This window comes from Hibiscus syriacus, unplaced genomic scaffold (assembly GCF_006381635.1).
Source record: "Hibiscus syriacus cultivar Baekdansim isolate YM2019G1 unplaced genomic scaffold, ASM638163v2 tig00002511_pilon, whole genome shotgun sequence".
Lineage (NCBI taxonomy): Eukaryota > Viridiplantae > Streptophyta > Magnoliopsida > Malvales > Malvaceae > Hibiscus > Hibiscus syriacus.
Window position 1 is genome coordinate 2246154 of NW_024061932.1, and position 19023 is coordinate 2265176.

The 19023-nt window shown below is 33.8% G+C and overlaps 1 protein-coding gene across 1 annotated transcript; it reads right to left on the reverse strand.

Annotated features, from left to right (window-relative positions):
- Positions 1–11150: 11150 nt before the first annotated feature.
- On the reverse strand, positions 11151–18715 carry LOC120147417 (acyl-CoA-binding domain-containing protein 6-like). The gene is made up of 5 exons (XM_039160797.1): positions 18440–18715; positions 11726–12007; positions 11541–11611; positions 11257–11452; positions 11151–11162 (listed from the first exon to the last, which is right to left on the reverse strand). The coding sequence occupies exons 1-5, from the start codon at positions 18713–18715 to the stop codon at positions 11151–11153; spliced, it is 837 nt and encodes a 278-aa protein (XP_039016728.1).
- Between the last annotated feature and the right edge of the window lie 308 nt (positions 18716–19023).

The following is a 19023-nucleotide window of genomic DNA, read 5'->3' on the forward strand; positions in this document are numbered from 1 at the left end:
TCCGTATATAACTAATTTTATAACAAAACTACAGCCACACAATTTATTTAGATTCAATGGTCTAAATTGAAGATGGAAAACCTCCATCCAATCTAGTGATTCATAATCACCAAGTAAAAATATCTTACAACTTTTGGGGATAATTAATATATTAAAGAGTCTCACTCTTTCCTTATTTTCACCTTAAAGATGTGTAATTCATTTATTTCAATTTAGTTACTAATCTCTAACAAACTAAATTGTAAGATTCAATTCTTCTTCTGATACTTTAAATTTAATCCCTCAACACATAGAAATTGTCTTAATTGTCCTCGAAATAAATTTTAATTTACCAATTTAGTCCATAATGAAATTTTGGGACATTACATCACAAAATATATGGAAGTAGGATGTCTTATTGAACCTAGATCTTGGGATATTTAGTCAACTATGTTAGATTTTTCTTCACATAGAGCCTGAACAATCCATAGGAATTGGTCACATTTCTCTTTATGTTTTATCAACCTAATATCGGTTCAACCCTTTGGTTAGCCTATTTGCAATATATTATTTTTATTTTATAAAATCAACAAAGATAACTTCAATTAAGATTACTTGTGTAATGGTATTGTTTTGATGACGCAAATGTCTCGACTTACTATTATACATTATACAAGACACTCCACACTAACATGTAGTTGTGAGAAGGTTTTAAAGCTTTCCATAACTTATATGGTGTCTTGTCTTTTTCTTGTAAAACACCAGTTTTCCTCCACATGTTCTGAGACAACCCAAAACTTCATAGCATGATGTTGATAATTTATTTTAAATTTCTATTATTCTATTTTTGCTACTCCATTTAATTGAGAGAATGATGATATTACTTTATTAATAAAATCATCTTGTGCACAATATTAACCAAATCGTTTAACGTGTTCACCACCACAATCACTTCTCACCCTCTTAATATTTTTGTTAAGTTGGGATTCGACTTCCTACTCGTGGAGAATAATTTTTTCTATATCTTCATTTTTTATTTTAAAAAATATACATATCAATAATTTGTGTTACCATTAATAAATTTTAAGAACTTAGTCCCTAAAAATTATTTTAGCGCCATTATATTCTGTTTTGTATTTATGATCTAATGTCATCTATAATTTTTTAGTCATCTTATGGATATTATACACTTCATACATTGTATCCAACAATCCATTCAATATATAATTTTGGCATAGGAAGTCAGAATTCTCTCGAGTTTCAACGACAGTGAAAATAATAACAACGTTTACATCTGAATGAATTGTATAGGTTCAACATGGTCAAACAAAAGAACAACTTATGTTTTCATTTCTTAAAATTATGCCCGTAGAATTTTATAGGTTTCTTATTGTGCCTTATGACTACCAACACTGTTGAATTTAATTCAAAGCATAAGTAGGAATCAATCGTACAAATTACGAGTTGAATGAATAAGTGGAGTTACCTATTATTTCGTTTAAGACACTTAATCAGAATTAATAATAATTCCAATAATAAATTGAAAATAAATTCTGATTCATTCTACCATCTGATTCTGTTAACGTCTAAATTTAGTTAGAAACTAAAATTGTGAAACAAAATATAGTAAATGAGTTGTTACTTCCAAACATTTTTTGTTATAAATAATAAATATAACAAATTTTGTTGGATGATAGGATTAAAATTATGGAATACAATTGTTTAAAGAGATCAATTAAATTTTGTTAGACGTTAGAAATTTAGTTAATACTAAAAATATGAAATATAATCAACTTCTACTAACGATGAGAATTTAGTAAACTAAATAGAAGTTGCACCTACTGTTTTGAATTTCTTGATCAACATATTATCTTCATTCAACTAAATCACTATTAGTTAAAAGAGAAATATATTTTTGTTATCTTGCAGCTGCACCTTATCACGCGAAACAACATAATCCTATACCAAGGATTGTATGCAAATCAACATGTTCCAAATTTGGTCATGTCGGGATCTAATTTTTTTCCAACATGTATTAATATGTAAAAGGCTTTGGCATCTACGTGAAACTTTTCCTTGATCTTGCAAAAGGTTTTGGAATCGTAACACAAATGTTAATGAGATCCCAGATTTTGTGTCCATCACGCCTTCAACATCCTTAAAGATTGGAGCAAGAAGGTAACATATAGATTGATCGTTTGGAAGCCTCACACAACACTGAATGTTCTTTTCATCCAACCAATGTAATTCTAGCAATAGTGACATAGGTCGCCCTACATTCACTTTGATTCTTGATGAAGACATGGATGCCTTTATATTGTTTTGATATAGGAAGACAACATGGATCCCTGCACAAGTAAGATGGCTCAGAGAGAATGGCTATAATGAATGAAATGAAAAGAAAATAAAGAGTTGGCTTTGAAAGATATAGATAAAGATGATGATATGTTTGAAAGGATATGTTGAAGTATGGTGGTGGAAGTAGAATGAAGGTGGTGGTGATTGTAATGGAATTTGAAGATAGTATCTCAAAATCTCCAAGAAAGAACCGAAGCTATATAAAGTTGAGACCAAGACCTTATAAGGTTTCATTGACGGGTGTTGTGACATGATCATTTGATTCCTTTCATGTACTTGGCCTCCATGTGTGAACGTCATGGTTCAGTTTCTTACATGCACTTGTTTGGATGATTATACATGCTTTGAATTTAATGGATTCATTGTCATAAATATGTTGAATGGTTTTTCCTTTGAATAGCCACTTCTGGTCCATGCATCTCTTCATCAAGGCCATCCATTCATAATTTCAAGGAAGGTGTTGAATAGTTTTAAATCCTACATAAATTTCCACCTTGCACTATCTTTGGTAATTTGGGCATATTTCATTCTCTCAATGTTATATTGATGCGATTAAAAGTGAGTTGGAAAGATAAGAGTTAAGGGATTATATGTCAAGAAGACTTTGTAACCCAAAAATGCTTAGAACCTGTTGAAATTTGGTGATCAATCTAACTAACGTGAATTGTCCCTTGGATTGCCTTGAATTGTAACTTGCATATAACACATATTTATATAAGTCACATATGCACAAGTTATTGATATGTAACATTTAATAAAATAAGTAACATTCTAATGCAAACATGATTCCATGCCTAATGTGATAATGCAAATGATATGATATCATAAGTACCGAATGTGTAACATAACATATGCATGAATTAAGCTAAGTAAAGATATGATTTAATAAGTTATGCATGAATATCATATATTATACAATAAATGATAGCATATAATACTCAAGAATAGTCTAAAGGATATTCATGTTATATGTAATGCATAAATAAGAAAATAAGAAATGACATAAGGAAGAACTCCATCAGATTGAACTTGGAAAAACTTTAAAGTTGTGAGCTTGTTCGATTTGAATTTGGTGCTTGGTAGGATCATATCATCCCCTTTTTTTAAGGTTATTTATCCCCAAATTGATGCTTGATCTTCTTTGGGTTGGGAATCCTTTCATTATAGTTCTGCACCACTCTCTATGCTCAAAATGCTTAACTCGCTCATTCATTTTCTTTTGAATTATCTTTCTGAAAAATAAAGAAAATTTAGTAGTAGATAACTAAATAAATTGAAAGTATCAAATTCGGTAATGAATGAAATTTGACTCTTGAGATTCTTCATGGTTAGGTTCATTGAAACTTCCCTTTATCAAAGTTCATTGAATCTCGGATATGAGGTGAATCTACTTTGAAGGTAATGAACATGTTCTTTGAAATTTCAAGTGACACGTCTTTTGGAATGCTTGGATCATCTTGTATGTCTCTTGGAATAACCAGTAAACTCAAAGAACGAATAAAAAAATGATTAGTAGAAAGAAAATCTTCCTTCTCCTCACATTCTTTTCTCTCATGCTCATGTTTGTTTTGAATTTTGTCATCAATCTAACATTCTTTTTTAATAATACCTTCACACTCTTCTTGAATTATCTCTTTACACTATTGTTTTGTTGAATGCTTTCTTCACTCTCAAACTCATTTTTTTCAATATGCTCATCTTCTCTCAATCTTTTCAATGCTTTCATTTTCATTTTCAATCAGTCCTATGATTTTCTCACATAAAATCTCTATTTCAACTCCATATGCCTTTTTTTCTCACAATGCTCTTCTTGCATAGCATCAAAGCTCTTCTTTAAGTGTTGTTGATCTTGAATCACTTGGTGTGATGGTAATGGTGCTAACGTGACTCTTATTCTACCGTGGATGAATGAATAATGATTTAAGAACCATCATGAGTGGCCCTTTTATCGAATTACCACAGTCTTCCAAGTAGCAAATGAGTTGTGCTCATTGGGACTACATCACAAAGAACTTCATCCTCATACTTGCTAATGGAAAATGGGACTAACACTTCTTAAGTAATAACAATGTTATTGTCATTAATCCATTACACTTCATTTGGTTATGTATGATGGATCATTTTTAAGCCCAATTTGTGCACCATGAGTGTACTAGCAAGGTTGGTACAACTTTCACTATCAATGATCACATGAAAAACTTTACCATCTACATGGCATCTCGTGTGAAACGAACTTTCCCTTGTTGTCGTACTCCATTGATTGAGAATATGCAACATCAAGTGACATGATTAGTGATTAAGGAAATTGAAATTTGATATAGGACATTACCAATATTCACAAAATAAATTCTCATGGTCATTCCAAACAAAATTTGACGACTCTCCACTCAACACTCGTGCTTAAAATCAGGAATATAAATTGGCTTTTGCGATTCCTCTTTTGTTCTCACATCTCATTTAGCCTTTTTTTCCCACTCATTTCTCTCTTGCAAAGTTCTTAAAAGAACTAACTCAAGACTTTTCAAGTTCTTTGGATGTAGGCTAAATGTTGTTAGTGTAGAGGAATATAATGATATAATAATGAATGGTAGGTTTAGAAAAGAAAGAAAAGTAAGAAATGTTAACTTACTATGCAATGATATAATAATCAAAGGTCTTGAAGGCTTCTTTAGGCTCGGTTGGAATGATTTGGTAATTCTTTGCACTTGTTTTCTTTTGTTTCTTCACATTTAATCCCTTGTTGATATTGGGTTTGCTTGTTGATTTTTCTTCAACTTTTCCTTTTTGATGTTTTCACTTTTCTTTTGGTGCTTTTTTTCTTTTGTATTTTCTTCTTTTGATAAATTGCTTTCAAGGATGCATCTTTTGTTGTGTTCACCAAAGCTTTAATTACCGCATAAAATAGGTCACCCTACCTTCACTTGGATTCTTGATGAAGACAAGGCTACCCTTTGATTGTTTTGATTAAGGAAGGCAAAAAGGATCCTTACACAAGCAAGATGGCTCAAAGAGAATAATTAAATTGAAGTAAATGAAATGGAAATAAAGAGTTGGATGTGAAAGATATAGATGAAGGTGATGATATGTTTGAAAGGATATGGTGAAGTATGATGATGGAAATAGAATGAAGGTGATGACGATTGTAATTGAATTTAATGATAATATCTCAAAGTCTTCAAGGAAGATCCAAAGTTATATTAAAGCTAAGACCTAGACCTTATAAGTTTTCATTGAGGGGTATTGTATAAGGACTTTGATCCACTAGATATAAGATCTAGGAACCAGAAGTATCAGGGTGGAAATAGATAAATTGACACCATAAGCTAAGCTTGATAAGCCTATAAAGTTCACTTAAGAAGTAAAGAGAGAAAATTCTCACAAATGTTTGATTGAACAAAGTTGATTCATTGATTTAAAAATGAAATACTAAAGCTATTTATAAGCTTAAAGATTCCTAGGATACATTCTATGCATAGTATGAACTTAAGGTGTTTAATGAGTGAACATTCATAGATGAATGGTCATCCTTTTAAAAGATGTAATGTACGTCTAGTGAGAACAAGAATAATGCATTGGATGAATGCATGTTCATCCTTTAAATGCATTAATCCTCCCTTGGTGTGAACAAGATGGTTTAGCTAGCTTGATGAATTCAGCTCCCCATGTGAACATGATCATTCGGCTCCTTGCACGTACTTGGCCTCCATGTGTGAGCGTGATGGTTCGGTTTCTTACATGCACTTGTTTGGATGATTGTACATGCTCTGAATTTAAAGGATTCGTTGTCATAAATATGTTGAATGGTTTTCCTTTGAATAGCCACTTCTGGTCCATGCATCTCTTCATCAATGTCATTCATTCATAAATTCAAGGAAGGTGATGAATGATTGTAAATCCAGTATAAATTTCCAGCATGCAGTCTTTGGTAATCTGGGTATGTTTCAAGCTCCCGATGTCGGATTGATGTGACTCAAAGTGCGTTGGAAAGCTAAGAGATAGGGGATTAAATGTAAATAGACTTAGTAACCCAAAGATGCTTAGAACCTGTTGAAAATTGGCAATCAATCTGATTGACGTGAACTGTCCCTTGGCTTACCTTGAATTGTACCTTATACAGATCACATATTTATACAAGTCACATATGCACAAGTTCTTGAATATGTAACATTTAATAAAATAAGTAACATTATAATGTAACACATGATTTCATGCTTAATATAATAATGCAAATGATATGATAAAATAAGTAAGGAATGTGTAACATAACATATGCATGCATTGAGCTAAGTAAAGATATGATTTAATAAATTATGCATGAATATCATATGTTATGCAATAAATGATAGCATATAATACTCAAGCATAGTCTAAAGAATATTCACGTTATATGTAATGCATAAACAAGCAAATAAGCAATGACATAAGAAAGAACTTCCTCAGATTGAATTTGAAAGAACTTCAAAGTTGTGAGCTTGATCGGTTTGAATTTGGTGATCGACATGATCACATCATATAGCTAGTATAAGTGACTTGTCAATTTGAACAACAAAATCGATAAGAAGTGAAATCTCATCCATTTGTTTGTATTGGAAAACTACTTCGATTTAAACTCAAAAATAAGAGTTTATTCGTTTATCTCGAATTAAAATAAAAGATATCAATTATGTCGTAATATCAATTAGACAAAATGTTAATCTCAAAATAAAATAAAAATAAAATAAGTGGATATTTTATTAAATTGAGCGAATCAAAATAAATACAAATTAAAATAGAGGAACGCAATTGTTTACTCGTAATGTAGACAAGGAATCGAATAAGCATAGTTGAATAAATATAAGAAGAATTATTTTTGAGGCATGTATTAACAGTTTTCTTAAGATATTGTCTTCTTATCCTTAGTGCTTTAAGTAGAGCATTGGATGTGAGTCTCCCATGATACAATAAAAATGATCACAAAAATAACACAATAGTGGTGTCCATTTGAACACAATATAACATTTCTTTATCACTAGAAATAACGAATTTTGGAAGGAACTTCTTTAAGTCTTTTCCTAAGTTAGTGTCTAAATTGTGTCTCAACTAACCTATATATAGTGGAGAGGGGATGAAATGAAAGATTAAGACCATTTGATGAAGAGAATCATTGAAAATATGATTGAATAGATGCAATTTTGAACCAAAAAATAAATCTATTCATCAAGTGACATGACTTATTATTAATAAGTCTATTCACTAAGTGACAATATTACTTTTTATAAATAAAAGCAATATTTTATCAATTAATCAATTACTTTTCTTAACAGTACAATGATTAGCCATTATCAGAAAAAGAATAAAGTGGCGTTTGGTTCGTTGAAATGTTTATGAGGGAATTGGAATCTGTGAAGGAATTGGAATCTGTAGGAATTGGAATCCAATTTCATATTCTGTTTGGTTCGCAGACATGTCAGATAAATTTGATTTCAGTAATGTAAAATGACAGAATTGCTCTTCTTGTTTTTTGCTTTATTTTAGTTTATTTTACAACTTACATATAGTAATATATTATAAAAAAAATAAAAATATTAAATTTTTATTTTATTAATTGATTATTCATTTCAATAAATTATAAAAATCATGCTAATAAACATTATAAGTTAAAATCATCGCAATCAAAATATGTTAATAAGTTACCAAAAGATAGAGTAATATTTCGATACATTCCAATCGGAGTATGTTAATTAGTTACCAAAAAATATACCAAAAACTATTTTTATTCAATATATGAATTAGAAACTCGACCCGACACGACTCAAAATAATAAAAAATTATTTTTATTCAATAAAAACATTGACTTAATTGAAAAAAATTATATATAGAGGGGTATTATTGTAATTATTCCTAAATATATAAGGTAAAATTATATATTTTTTTCGGGTCGTCCGGTTTTTTTCACCCTAAACCCGAACCCGACCTGACTCGACCCGAATATCACACTTAAAAAACCCGACCCGACCGGAACAAAATAAAGTTTCATCCGACCTGACCCGAATATATGAATTAGAAATCCGACCCGACCCGACCCGAAATAATAAAAAAATATTTTTATTTAATAAAAACAATGACTTAATCCGACCCGAATTATATATATTTTCGGGTCGGTCCGGTTTTTTTCACCCTAAACCGGACCCGACCCGAATATAACACTTAAAAAAACCCGATCCGACCCGACCAAAATAAAGTTTCACCCGACCCGACCCGACCCGAATATATGAATTAGAAACGCAACCCGACCCGAAATAATAAAAAAATATTTTTATTCAATATATAAATAAGTTACCAAAGGATTAATGAGAGTAGTATGGTTAAATTTCAATTCCCTCCAACAAGGGAATTGAATTCCATCCATTTTTGATGAAATTCACTTCCCCTCATTTGATGGAATTGAATTCCATAGAGATTCCATTTCCCTTGAAAAACTTGAATCAACCATGAGAAAGTGGTGGAATTGGATTCCAATTTCCACCAATTCCAAGGGAATGCATCCAACCAAACGCCACCCAAGAGACATGGCATGTTTAGAAGGAACAATCATGGCACTTAGAGGTGACGTCATTTAGTTAAGGTCTCAGCTTATGGCCGAGCAGTCCTTTATTCTTAGGTGTTTTATATTAGTTTTAGAATTCGTTTGGTTGACGAAATGTAAAATTATATTTTTGAATAAGATTAGTAGAATATGATATTATTTTAGAAATGTTATATTATGTTGTTTGATTTTTAGTAGGAATATAATATTACAATGTTTGGTTAGAAGAATTTGGATGTATATTTTATTAAATTATCCTTGTGATATATTTTTTAAGAATTTAAACTTAAACATTAAATTATAAATACTTGAATGAAAATTCATAAAAATATTTTAATTGTTACACTATCTAACTTTTTAAAAAAATATTTAATATATAATTAATATAATTAGTATATCAAACTTATATTTTTAAATGATTTTCATAATTATCATATTTATTTATATAAAATATAATATAATATGAAAAATAATGTTGTGAACTCAAATGAATAAAAATATTGTTTTTAATGAAAAAATATATTTTTAACAATAATATTATTTTACACCTCATAACATTATAAAATGATTAATATATTACATATTAAAAATATAAACTTATTTTAACTACTCAAATTTATTAATATTTTATTAAATCAAATTTTTTTGCATATTATTATTATGTTAATAATTTTGAGTAAAGTACGAAGAATAAGAATTGAGAAAATTCCATATAAAAAGGATTCATTATTCTACGGGTATTGTTGTCCAAAGTGGCGAGAATTTTTTATTGTCTAAGAATTTGGAGGTAATGACATTATCACCATTTTAATAAAAAAAAATGTTACTATTGATAATAAGTTATTAGTTGATGATATTTTGTTATAAACCAAACGTTGAATATAATTTCAGAAAAGATTTTCCCCCTTGATAATGATCTTTTTCGCGAACCAAAATCCCATTAATGAAAATAAAGGGTGACTCAACATCATAGATGTAGGTAAGGTCGTTCTATTATGTGTCCTGAATCTTCTTGAATTAGAAAGAATGCTAAATAACTAAGTCAAAATTAGCCCAATATTATTGGCGCGAAAAATAATTGGGCTTATAAAGCATCTAGGAAATTATTTTGGTCCTATGATGATTGCTACAATGTAACTGTAAATCGTCATGACCTCTTAATGAGTTCTTTAAGATATTATTTTTTATTTAACCTAAATCAAGTGGGCTTCATGACCCATTTTTTAATGGTTTTTTAAGTAACTTTGTTATGTTAATTTGATGAGTTCCATCTGATTAATTTTAAATAATCTTTTTATCATTATTAATATTTTATTATAATTTATTTTAAAAAAAATTGAAGGAACTTGTAATTCTAACATGACGAGTTCTTTCGAATATGGCCATTTGATTAGGAAAAAAAAGTTGTTGGCATTTATCCATTGACATATAATTTTTTTAATTGAAAGTTATCATTTTGACATGACGAGATCTAACATATATGACCGTTGTAGCATCAAATTTTGACCATTGGGGTTAAAAAAAATTATGGTTAATATAAATAAACGTAGTGTTGTATAAATTTTTATTGTATTTTGTTGAGAAAAAAGATTTGTGTGGGGGGAGAATTTAAGGTTAAAATATATTTTAATATTCACTTAGGTGAATTTATATATTTTTTTATATTTTAAAATATTTATGTTTTAGTTGTTTTTATTTTGATTTTGTTGTTTTAGTTTTTATATGTTTAAATGATTTGTTAATATTATAATATTATTTTATAGATTTGTCGCAACCGTCTTTCGGTTGGGCCCCAAAATTGGGCTTCGACTTGGGTTAAATGATTAGGAGTCGCCACCGACCACTTTGAAACGAATTTAGGTGGGTCGGACACCATCTTACCTGATCTGCGTCTTGCCAGAAACGTGCCGGGTTCGGGAGTCGGTTACGGTCAAGGAAGGATTAGCACCCTTGAACTGCCCTTTCGGTACCAATTAATTTGTCGGTTGTCTTTGATTGCGAAAATTAAAAATTAAAATTAAAATTTAAAACATCGATTCAGATAATTACCTTTGATTGGTTGAAATTACTACTGGAAAATAAAAAATGTTAGATGGTAAATAAAAAATATATCAACTAAAAAATAAATAAATGATAATAAAAAATAAAAAATAAAAAAGGATGTTAAAAAATAAAAAATATGTTGAAAGTTTTTCATTTACAGTGTCAGCTTGGGCTCCAACCAAGAGGGTTTTCTTTCCCCATGAAACTAGAACGTGGCCTTTGCATGAAGGAATTTTAAGTGGAAGATTACTAGGTGACAAGTAAAGCTTTGATGATGCCATGGTCCAAGAAAAAGTATTGAAATTAAGAACCTGCACATCATCTAAAATTTCGTTCACAAATCCACCACCAACCACGATCATCTTGTTCCCAACAACGGTAGATGCATGATTAAAGCGTGGCACAGGTGCTTCCACGGCAACTGACAACACCATCCAATTCTCGGAGTTCCCTGATGAATTAATCTCCGGGGCAGCAACATAGTGGGATTCAAGTTCATCAGAATGACTACCAGCAGGCGTAGCAGATTCAATATTTGCATTGTTGCTTTGTTATTGCTCCCGTCGCTTCCATCGACCTCGACCATAACGGTGACCCCCGTTTATAACACTTGGTGGGCAACTTCGAGTGATGAGCCGGAGCAAGGAATATGGGATTTTCACCATCCTTAAAATGATATATGCAAACAATTAACGAAACTGAACAAACGATCCGTAATGAAGAATATGAGAACAACACAAACAAACAATTTCGACGCTATTCCACTCTGCAGTTGAAGACCCAAGCTGCCCAGAAAATGATACAGTCCTTCCCTTCAAGCACCAACATCTTTTGCTTCAGCATGTGCTCGTGGTCTTGACCTTGGGGACTCTCGGTGAGAAGCTGATCTGCATTGAACTGTGCAACCACATCCTTCAAGACCTCCCTTCCAACAGCTCTTTGACCACCATCAACGGTGTACGTGGAAGCGCCAAGGATACTGGCGGCCGCACCGAGACCGGAAGCGACGCGTGCGAGGTTGGTCAAAAGAGAGACAGCGACTTGGTTGCTTCCCCTTTGTCTCTATCTATTGCTTGCTTTTCAGCTAGGTTTTTACGCCTATCGAGCCATTTTCTCCCTGTGCCTCCAATCTAAAGTTCCCTTAAATAAATAGGCAGGCCCCCTGATAAAGATTCTCACTCTCATGTTTGAGAGAAAATTAAGAAAATTGTTGAAGAGACGTGCGAGAGTGGTGATAATGGGGTTAATGGGATAGTGGGGGTTGTTACACACGGGCCTGAAAAAAAATTAAAATATTAATAATAATAATAATAATAAATACATATCTTTTTAAAACCCAGACAAAAATGGGTGTCTAAAGCTGCCCCTCTTTGCACATTCTTGTGTTAACAAGGATAGGGCAAAGACTAAAAAGACAACAAGTTTTTGTTCGATCCTCTCAAATGTGATTGGGCTTCCTAGAATTGGGTCTTTGTCTTCTTCTCAGTTTAAAGATTTCGGCTTGAAAATTCTTACAGAAAGTAGTTCCTCACTGTTATCGAACTGAATGAAATCAAACTCGTCAGTTTTTGTTGACAGATAGCCCTTCTCGCCTTGAGTTATGCTGTAAATTCGATTTGCCTCTGAGTTGAATGTAATCGAACTCGAAGGTCTTTGGTTGGCAGATAGCCCTTCTCGACTTAAGCTATGCTGCAAATGATGGTGCCTTTGAGATGAGTGTAATCGAACTCGAAGGTCTTTTGGTGAGTGGCCTCTGAATCGTCTTCTGGCTCAAGATACTTCGCCGTGAAGGTGAAACTTGACCTGAAGAATTTGGTGTTGTAGTGCTATAGATGACTAATTCTTCGTGAAGTTGGGTCAATCTGTTAGGGTATGATACCCTTCGTTGTGAAGTTGTATATGACATATGGCCCCTTCGTCGTGAAGTTTGAAATCCAATGCAAGTTGCGTTGTTTTGAGGCCAATATTCTTTGCTGTGAAGTTGAAATTAACTCTAAAACTAGAAAGTTTATTGGCAGACACTCCTTCTTTGAATTGACTATCCTTCGTCGTGAAGTTGAAATCCAATCTAAAAATAGATGTTGCTTTTGTGCACGATTCCCTTCGTCGTTCAGTTGAAATCGCGGGTGGCCCCTTCGTCGTGAAGTTGAGCCTGTAATTGGATATCCTTCGTCGTGAAGTTGAAATCCAAGTAAGTTGTATTGTTCCAAGTCCAATATCCTCCACCGTGAAGTTGAAATTGGCTCTAGAACTGGGAAATTGTTTGTTGACAACCAGCCGTCCCTTCGTTGTGAAGTTCAACTTGTGTTGTCTCGAGTCCAATATACTTCGCTGTGAAGTTGAAATTGGCTCTGAAATTGGGAAGTTGTTTGTTGACAACCAGCCGTCCCTTCATTTGTGAAGTTGAACTTGAGTTGTCTCAAGTCTAATATCCTTCGCTGTGAAGTTGAAATTGGCTCTGAAATTGGGAAATTGTTTATTGACAACCAGCGGTCCCTTCATCGTGAAGTTGAACTTGCGTTGTTGGAGTCCAATATCCTTCGCTGTGAAGTTGAAATTGGCTCTGAAATTGAGAAGTTGTTTGTTGACAACCAGTGGTCCCTTCGTCGTGAAGTTGAACTTGCGTTGTGTGGAGTCCAATATCCTTCGCTGTGAAGTTGAAATTGGCTCTGAAATTGGGAAATTGTTTGTTGACAACCAGCGGTCCCTTCATCGTGAAGTTGAACTTGCATTGTCTGGAGTCCAATATCCTTCGCTGTGAAGTTGAAATTGGCTCTGAAATTGGGAAGTTGTTTTTTTGACAACCAGCGGTCCCTTCGTCATGAAGTTGAACTTGCGTTGTCTTGAGTCCAACATCCTTCGCTGTGAAGTTGAAATTGGCTCTGAAATTGAGAAGTTGTTTGTGACAACCAGCGGTCCCTTCGTCGTGAAGTTGAACTTGCGTTGTCTGGAGTCCAATATCCTTCGCTGTGAAGTTGAAATTGGCTCTGAAATTGGGAAATTGTTTGTTGACAACCAGCGGTCCCTTCGTCGTGAAGTTGAACTTGCGTTGTCTGGAGTCCAATATCCTTCGCTGTGAAGTTGAAATTGTCTCTGAAATTGGGAAATTGTTTGTTGACAACCAGCGGTCCCTTCGTCGTGAAGTTGAACTTGCGTTGTCTTGAGTCCAATATCCTTCGATGTGAAGTTGAAATTGGCTCTGAAATTGGGAAGTTGTTTTTTTGACAACCAGCGGTCCCTTCGTCGTGAAGTTGAACTTGCGTTGTCTTGAGTCCAATATCCTTCGATGTGAAGTTGAAATTGGCTCTAAAATTAAGAAGTTGTTTGTTGACAACCAGCGGTCCCTTCGTCGTGAAGTTGAACTTGCGTTGTCTGGAGTCCAATATCCTTCGCTGTGAAGTTGAAATTGGCTCTGAAATTGGGAAATTATTTGTTGACAACCAGCGGTCCCTTCGTCGTGAAGTTGAACTTGCGTTGTCTGGAGTCCAATATCCTTCGCTGTGAAGTTGAAATTGGCTCTGAAATTGTGAAGTTGTTTTTTGACAACCAGCGGTCCCTTCGTCGTGAAGTTGAACTTGCGTTGTCTTGAGTCCAATATCATTCGCTGTGAAGTTGAAATTGGCTTTGAAATTGGGAAATTATTTATTGACAACCAGCGGTCCCTTCGTCGTGAAGTTGAACTTGCGTTGTCTGGAGTCCAATATCCTTCGTTGTGAAGTTGAAATTGGCTCTCGAGCAAAATGTGTTGTTTCGAGAGAAACTTTCAATCTGTCGAGTTGGTCGAAGTGTAGCTTCTTACTGCCGAGTTAATCAACCACCATCCTTCTTTGAAGGCTCTTGAGAATCGAGTATCCTTCATCCTGAAGTCAAAACTTGACTCTAAAAGCTGCAAAAACGTGTATGCTAAAATGATGAATGTGATGCACCTAAGATGCATGCAATATGAATGAATTATGTGTTATCTTCTGGATGGAGTCTCGTGCTTTGTCTGTCAATCAGGTCCTTAGAATCGATCGTGCCCCACCATCTTCTCGAGCTTTGGCTTTACAGACCTTTCAAATCTGAGACTACTCTGTTTGAAAAATGTTTTTATCTTTTTTCTTGTTTTAGGAGAAAAAATGTTGTAAAATATTGTTGGCAATTGACTCAAATTGTAAACGTGAGTTCAAAGAATATCAAAGGAATCAAGAGCTTTTTTAATGCTTTTAGAGTCACAACTCTTTGAAAAATGTTCAAATGGATGAGTTGGCCTTAGGTTGGCCTTATTTCTAAGGTTTTGGTAACCCAAAATGTCATTTTTTTAAATATCGCAACATGCTTTGGTATTTCAATTGGGTGCGGACAAAATGACAACTAGCATGATCAATTACTAGACCTTTTATTTCGGTCCTCTGAAATATTCCATTTGTTCAAGCTTTGTAGGCTCCTCTAACAAAGGGAGTGCAAAAATATCGGTCTAAAAATGAAATTCTTGAGTGCTCGTGTGAAATTGACTATAACAGGTGTTCCTTAATTCCCTTAGTCCATTTTACCGAAACTTTACACTTAGATAAATTCGATTTAATTTACCGTTATCTGGCTAGCTGAATCCATAAAGCCGGGGCGTTTAACCAATTGATTTAGAGGGACAACTTATCATTATAATCATTTTTATCAAGTTAACTGAAGGGTTCATCTCATCACAAAGTCTTTGGCCTGACAAAAGCAGTGGAGCAAACACCGAATTGCCAAGTGTCCGAGCAATGTCATGGTTTAAATGACATCTATTCATAAAGCCAGGGCTTTCGAGTTTCCTCTATAACCAATTGCCTTAGTGGAATAGCTCAGTTTTACAGATTAAATTTCTTAAGATTGTCAAGAAGAACCTGTTATAGTCTAGGAGTTTGTTGAAAGTAAAAAATTTCATCTTTAGAGTTCAATTTTCAAGCAACTAACCTAAACTAGATTCACTTACTCGACTATTCCATCTGTGAAGATCATTATCATCACTGAACGTTTTAAATAAAAAGTATAATAATGTCATATGCAGAAGGATGCCCCATGTTGTCCGCACCTTATGAAAGGAAAATGTTATATTGGTTAATTACAAGAGCAGGGTACGGTGTTTGAGTGTATATTCTGGGTAAAGTCAAATTCCTTGTTTTAAATCATGTTACTTCGTCAAAGATATGTAACTTTGAACCATTTCAGAGTTTCTTAATTCAGATGATATTCAAAGAATTGCAAGTTTGCAAATGTGATTCATTGTTTAACATCTTTAAAGTAACATAAATTTATTTAAAAGTCCTTACAAAAACTTGAGAAAAAAATAAAAAACAAATTTAAACAAAATGTCTCAAATGACGAAATGGTCTTCCTCACTTGGATGCCCCCATGTTGTTGAAGTCGATCCGATTCTTGTTACGTATTTTATGTATGATTCTCTTGATTGTGGAGTAATTCTCGATAGTGCGCCCTGGGACTCCACTATGATTTTCGCAATGAGCGTTCTCATCATACTACCTGGGGTACGGGGCTACATGGATTTCTCTGGATATGGTGACACCACGTGTGCGTCAAACAACTGTTGGTAAATCTCCTTATATATCATAGAATCAAAATGTTCTCATTTTTGATGAGACATGTGAATGTAAAAAAAATGAAAAATAATGCGAATGTAAAGAAAATAATAAAATGCACAATATGTATGAATGCATGATGCATGAAATGTTCGAGGCATTGATCCAAAAAATGTACCTGTTATTATAAATAATCCTTATTGGGGCAAAAGTGTTACGTCTTAAGAGACAAAAATATTTTGAAGGCATAGACCCCGAACAGCTTCTGATAGGTTGACTAGTCTTCTGCCTTTGTCTGTCACCGGTTGAATACCCTGTCAAACCGTTCCGGCTTCTTTGGCTAAAATGTGCAAATAACGAGCTGCTTGCCCCCAAAAGGTCTCGAAGGACTGCATCTCCGGCTTTCACTATCTGCCGAGCTTGTTTTAACGAAAATGCCATTGGAGCGAGAGAAACTATCCAAAGCTTGCTTCTTGAATTCATCAGCAATGGCATCCAGCTCAACTAGGGTTTCACCATCTTGTTCTTGTAGTTTTTGAAAGGAGCGACTGGGTCAGTGACCTTTTCCTCGTCTTGCCTCTGCAACTTTGTCTTTGAGTATTCTTTGACCGCGGTTGGACTTCTGAGTTTTTTATCTCTTTGTATTATAACCCCTTTGTCTGTTAATGCAAATTATTTACGTTTAACAAACACATTTTTGGTGGATCAACACCTCGTTTTAATGATGCGAATGATAAGAAAAATGCCAAAGAAAAAAAATGAAAGGGAGGAAAAACAAGTTAGTGAGATAAGGAAAATAATAAAAAAATGATGAAAATGAAAAGTCCTACCCCACATGATATCTACCCCACATGCTTATTATTCCTACCCGGACATGATTTCTATCCCGCATGCTAATTTCAAACAAATCCTAACCGCATATTTGTCTAGTTCGCATGCTTGGAGCAGAAAATATAGCAGGAAATAAAAATAGCCTAGGGTTTAGAATGAGGTTTTGGGGTGGGCTCTAATTCCCTGCACTCTCCTGGTTTAGGTTCTAAAAAAAAGTACCAGAGTTCTCCACGTTGGTGCCCCCTTGGACTTACCAGACCCTTAGTCCTAAACCCATCACAGGCTCGTGTGGACTAAGTTAAACTCGAGGGGACACATTCCTTTATGCCCGCACGGTGAATAAATTTACACGAAGACATAAGGTATATGAATCTCGAAGGCTACTTGTTAGGCCCGCACGGTAAATAAATTCACACGAAGGCGTCGCTTTCACCCTCACTTAAATAGGGTTCGAAGCTCGGGTATAGAGCCTTAAATGGAAAACTTTAAAAATCTAAAATCATTGAAAAAATATCAGTACAACTATTTATTTGGAAAAAAAATAATCAAAGGTAAATAATTGGAATCGAATAAATAAATTTAAATTTAAATTTACCATTTTCGCATAAAAAGACAACCGAAAATTAATTCTGGCCTGACTCACTTACTTGTTCCCAATGGAGTCGCCAAGCTGTCGCAACCGTCTTTCGGTTGGGCCCCGGAATTGGGCTTCGACTTGGGTTAAATGATTAGGAGTCGCCACCGACCACTTTGAAACAAATTTAGGTGGGTCGGACACCATCTTACCTGATCTGCGTCTTGCCAGAAACGTGTCGGGTTCGGGAGTCGGTTACGGTTAAGGAAGGATTAACACCCTTGAACTGCCCTTTCGGTACCAATTAATTTGTCGGTTGTCTTTGATTGCGAAAATTAAAAATTAAAATTAAAATTTAAAACATCGATTCAGATAATTACCTTTGATTGGTTGAAATTACAACTGGAAAATAAAAAATGTTAGATGGTAAATAAAAAAAATATCAACTAAAAAATAAATAAAAAAAATAATAATAAAAATTAAAAAACGATGTTAAAAAATAAAAAAATATGTTGAAAGTTTTTCATTTACAGTGTCAGCTTGGTCTCCAATCAAGAGGGTTTTCTTTCCCCATGAAACCAAAACGTGGCCTTTGCATGAAGGAATTTTAAGTGGAAGATTACTAGGTGACAAGTAAAGCTTTGATGATGCTATGGTCCAAGAAAAAGAATTGAAATTAAGAACCTGCACATCATCTAAAATTTCGTTCACAAATCCACCACCAACCACGATCATCTTGTTCCCAACAACGGTAGATTCATGATTAAAGCGTGGCACAGGTGCTTCCACGGCAACCGATAACACCATCCAATTCTCGGAGTTCCCTGATGAATTAATCTTCGGGGCAGCAACACAGTGGGATTCAAGTTCATCAGAATGACTACCAGCAGGCGTAACAGATTCAATATTTGCATTGTTGCTTTGTTATTGGTCCCGTCGCTTCCATTGACCTCGACCATAACAGTGACCCCCGTTTATAACACTTGGTGGGCAACTTCGAGTGATGAGCCGGAGCAAGGAATATGGGATTTTCACCATCCTCAAAAATGATATATGCAAACAATTAACGAAATTGAACAAACAATCCGTTATGAAGAATATGAGAACACACAAAC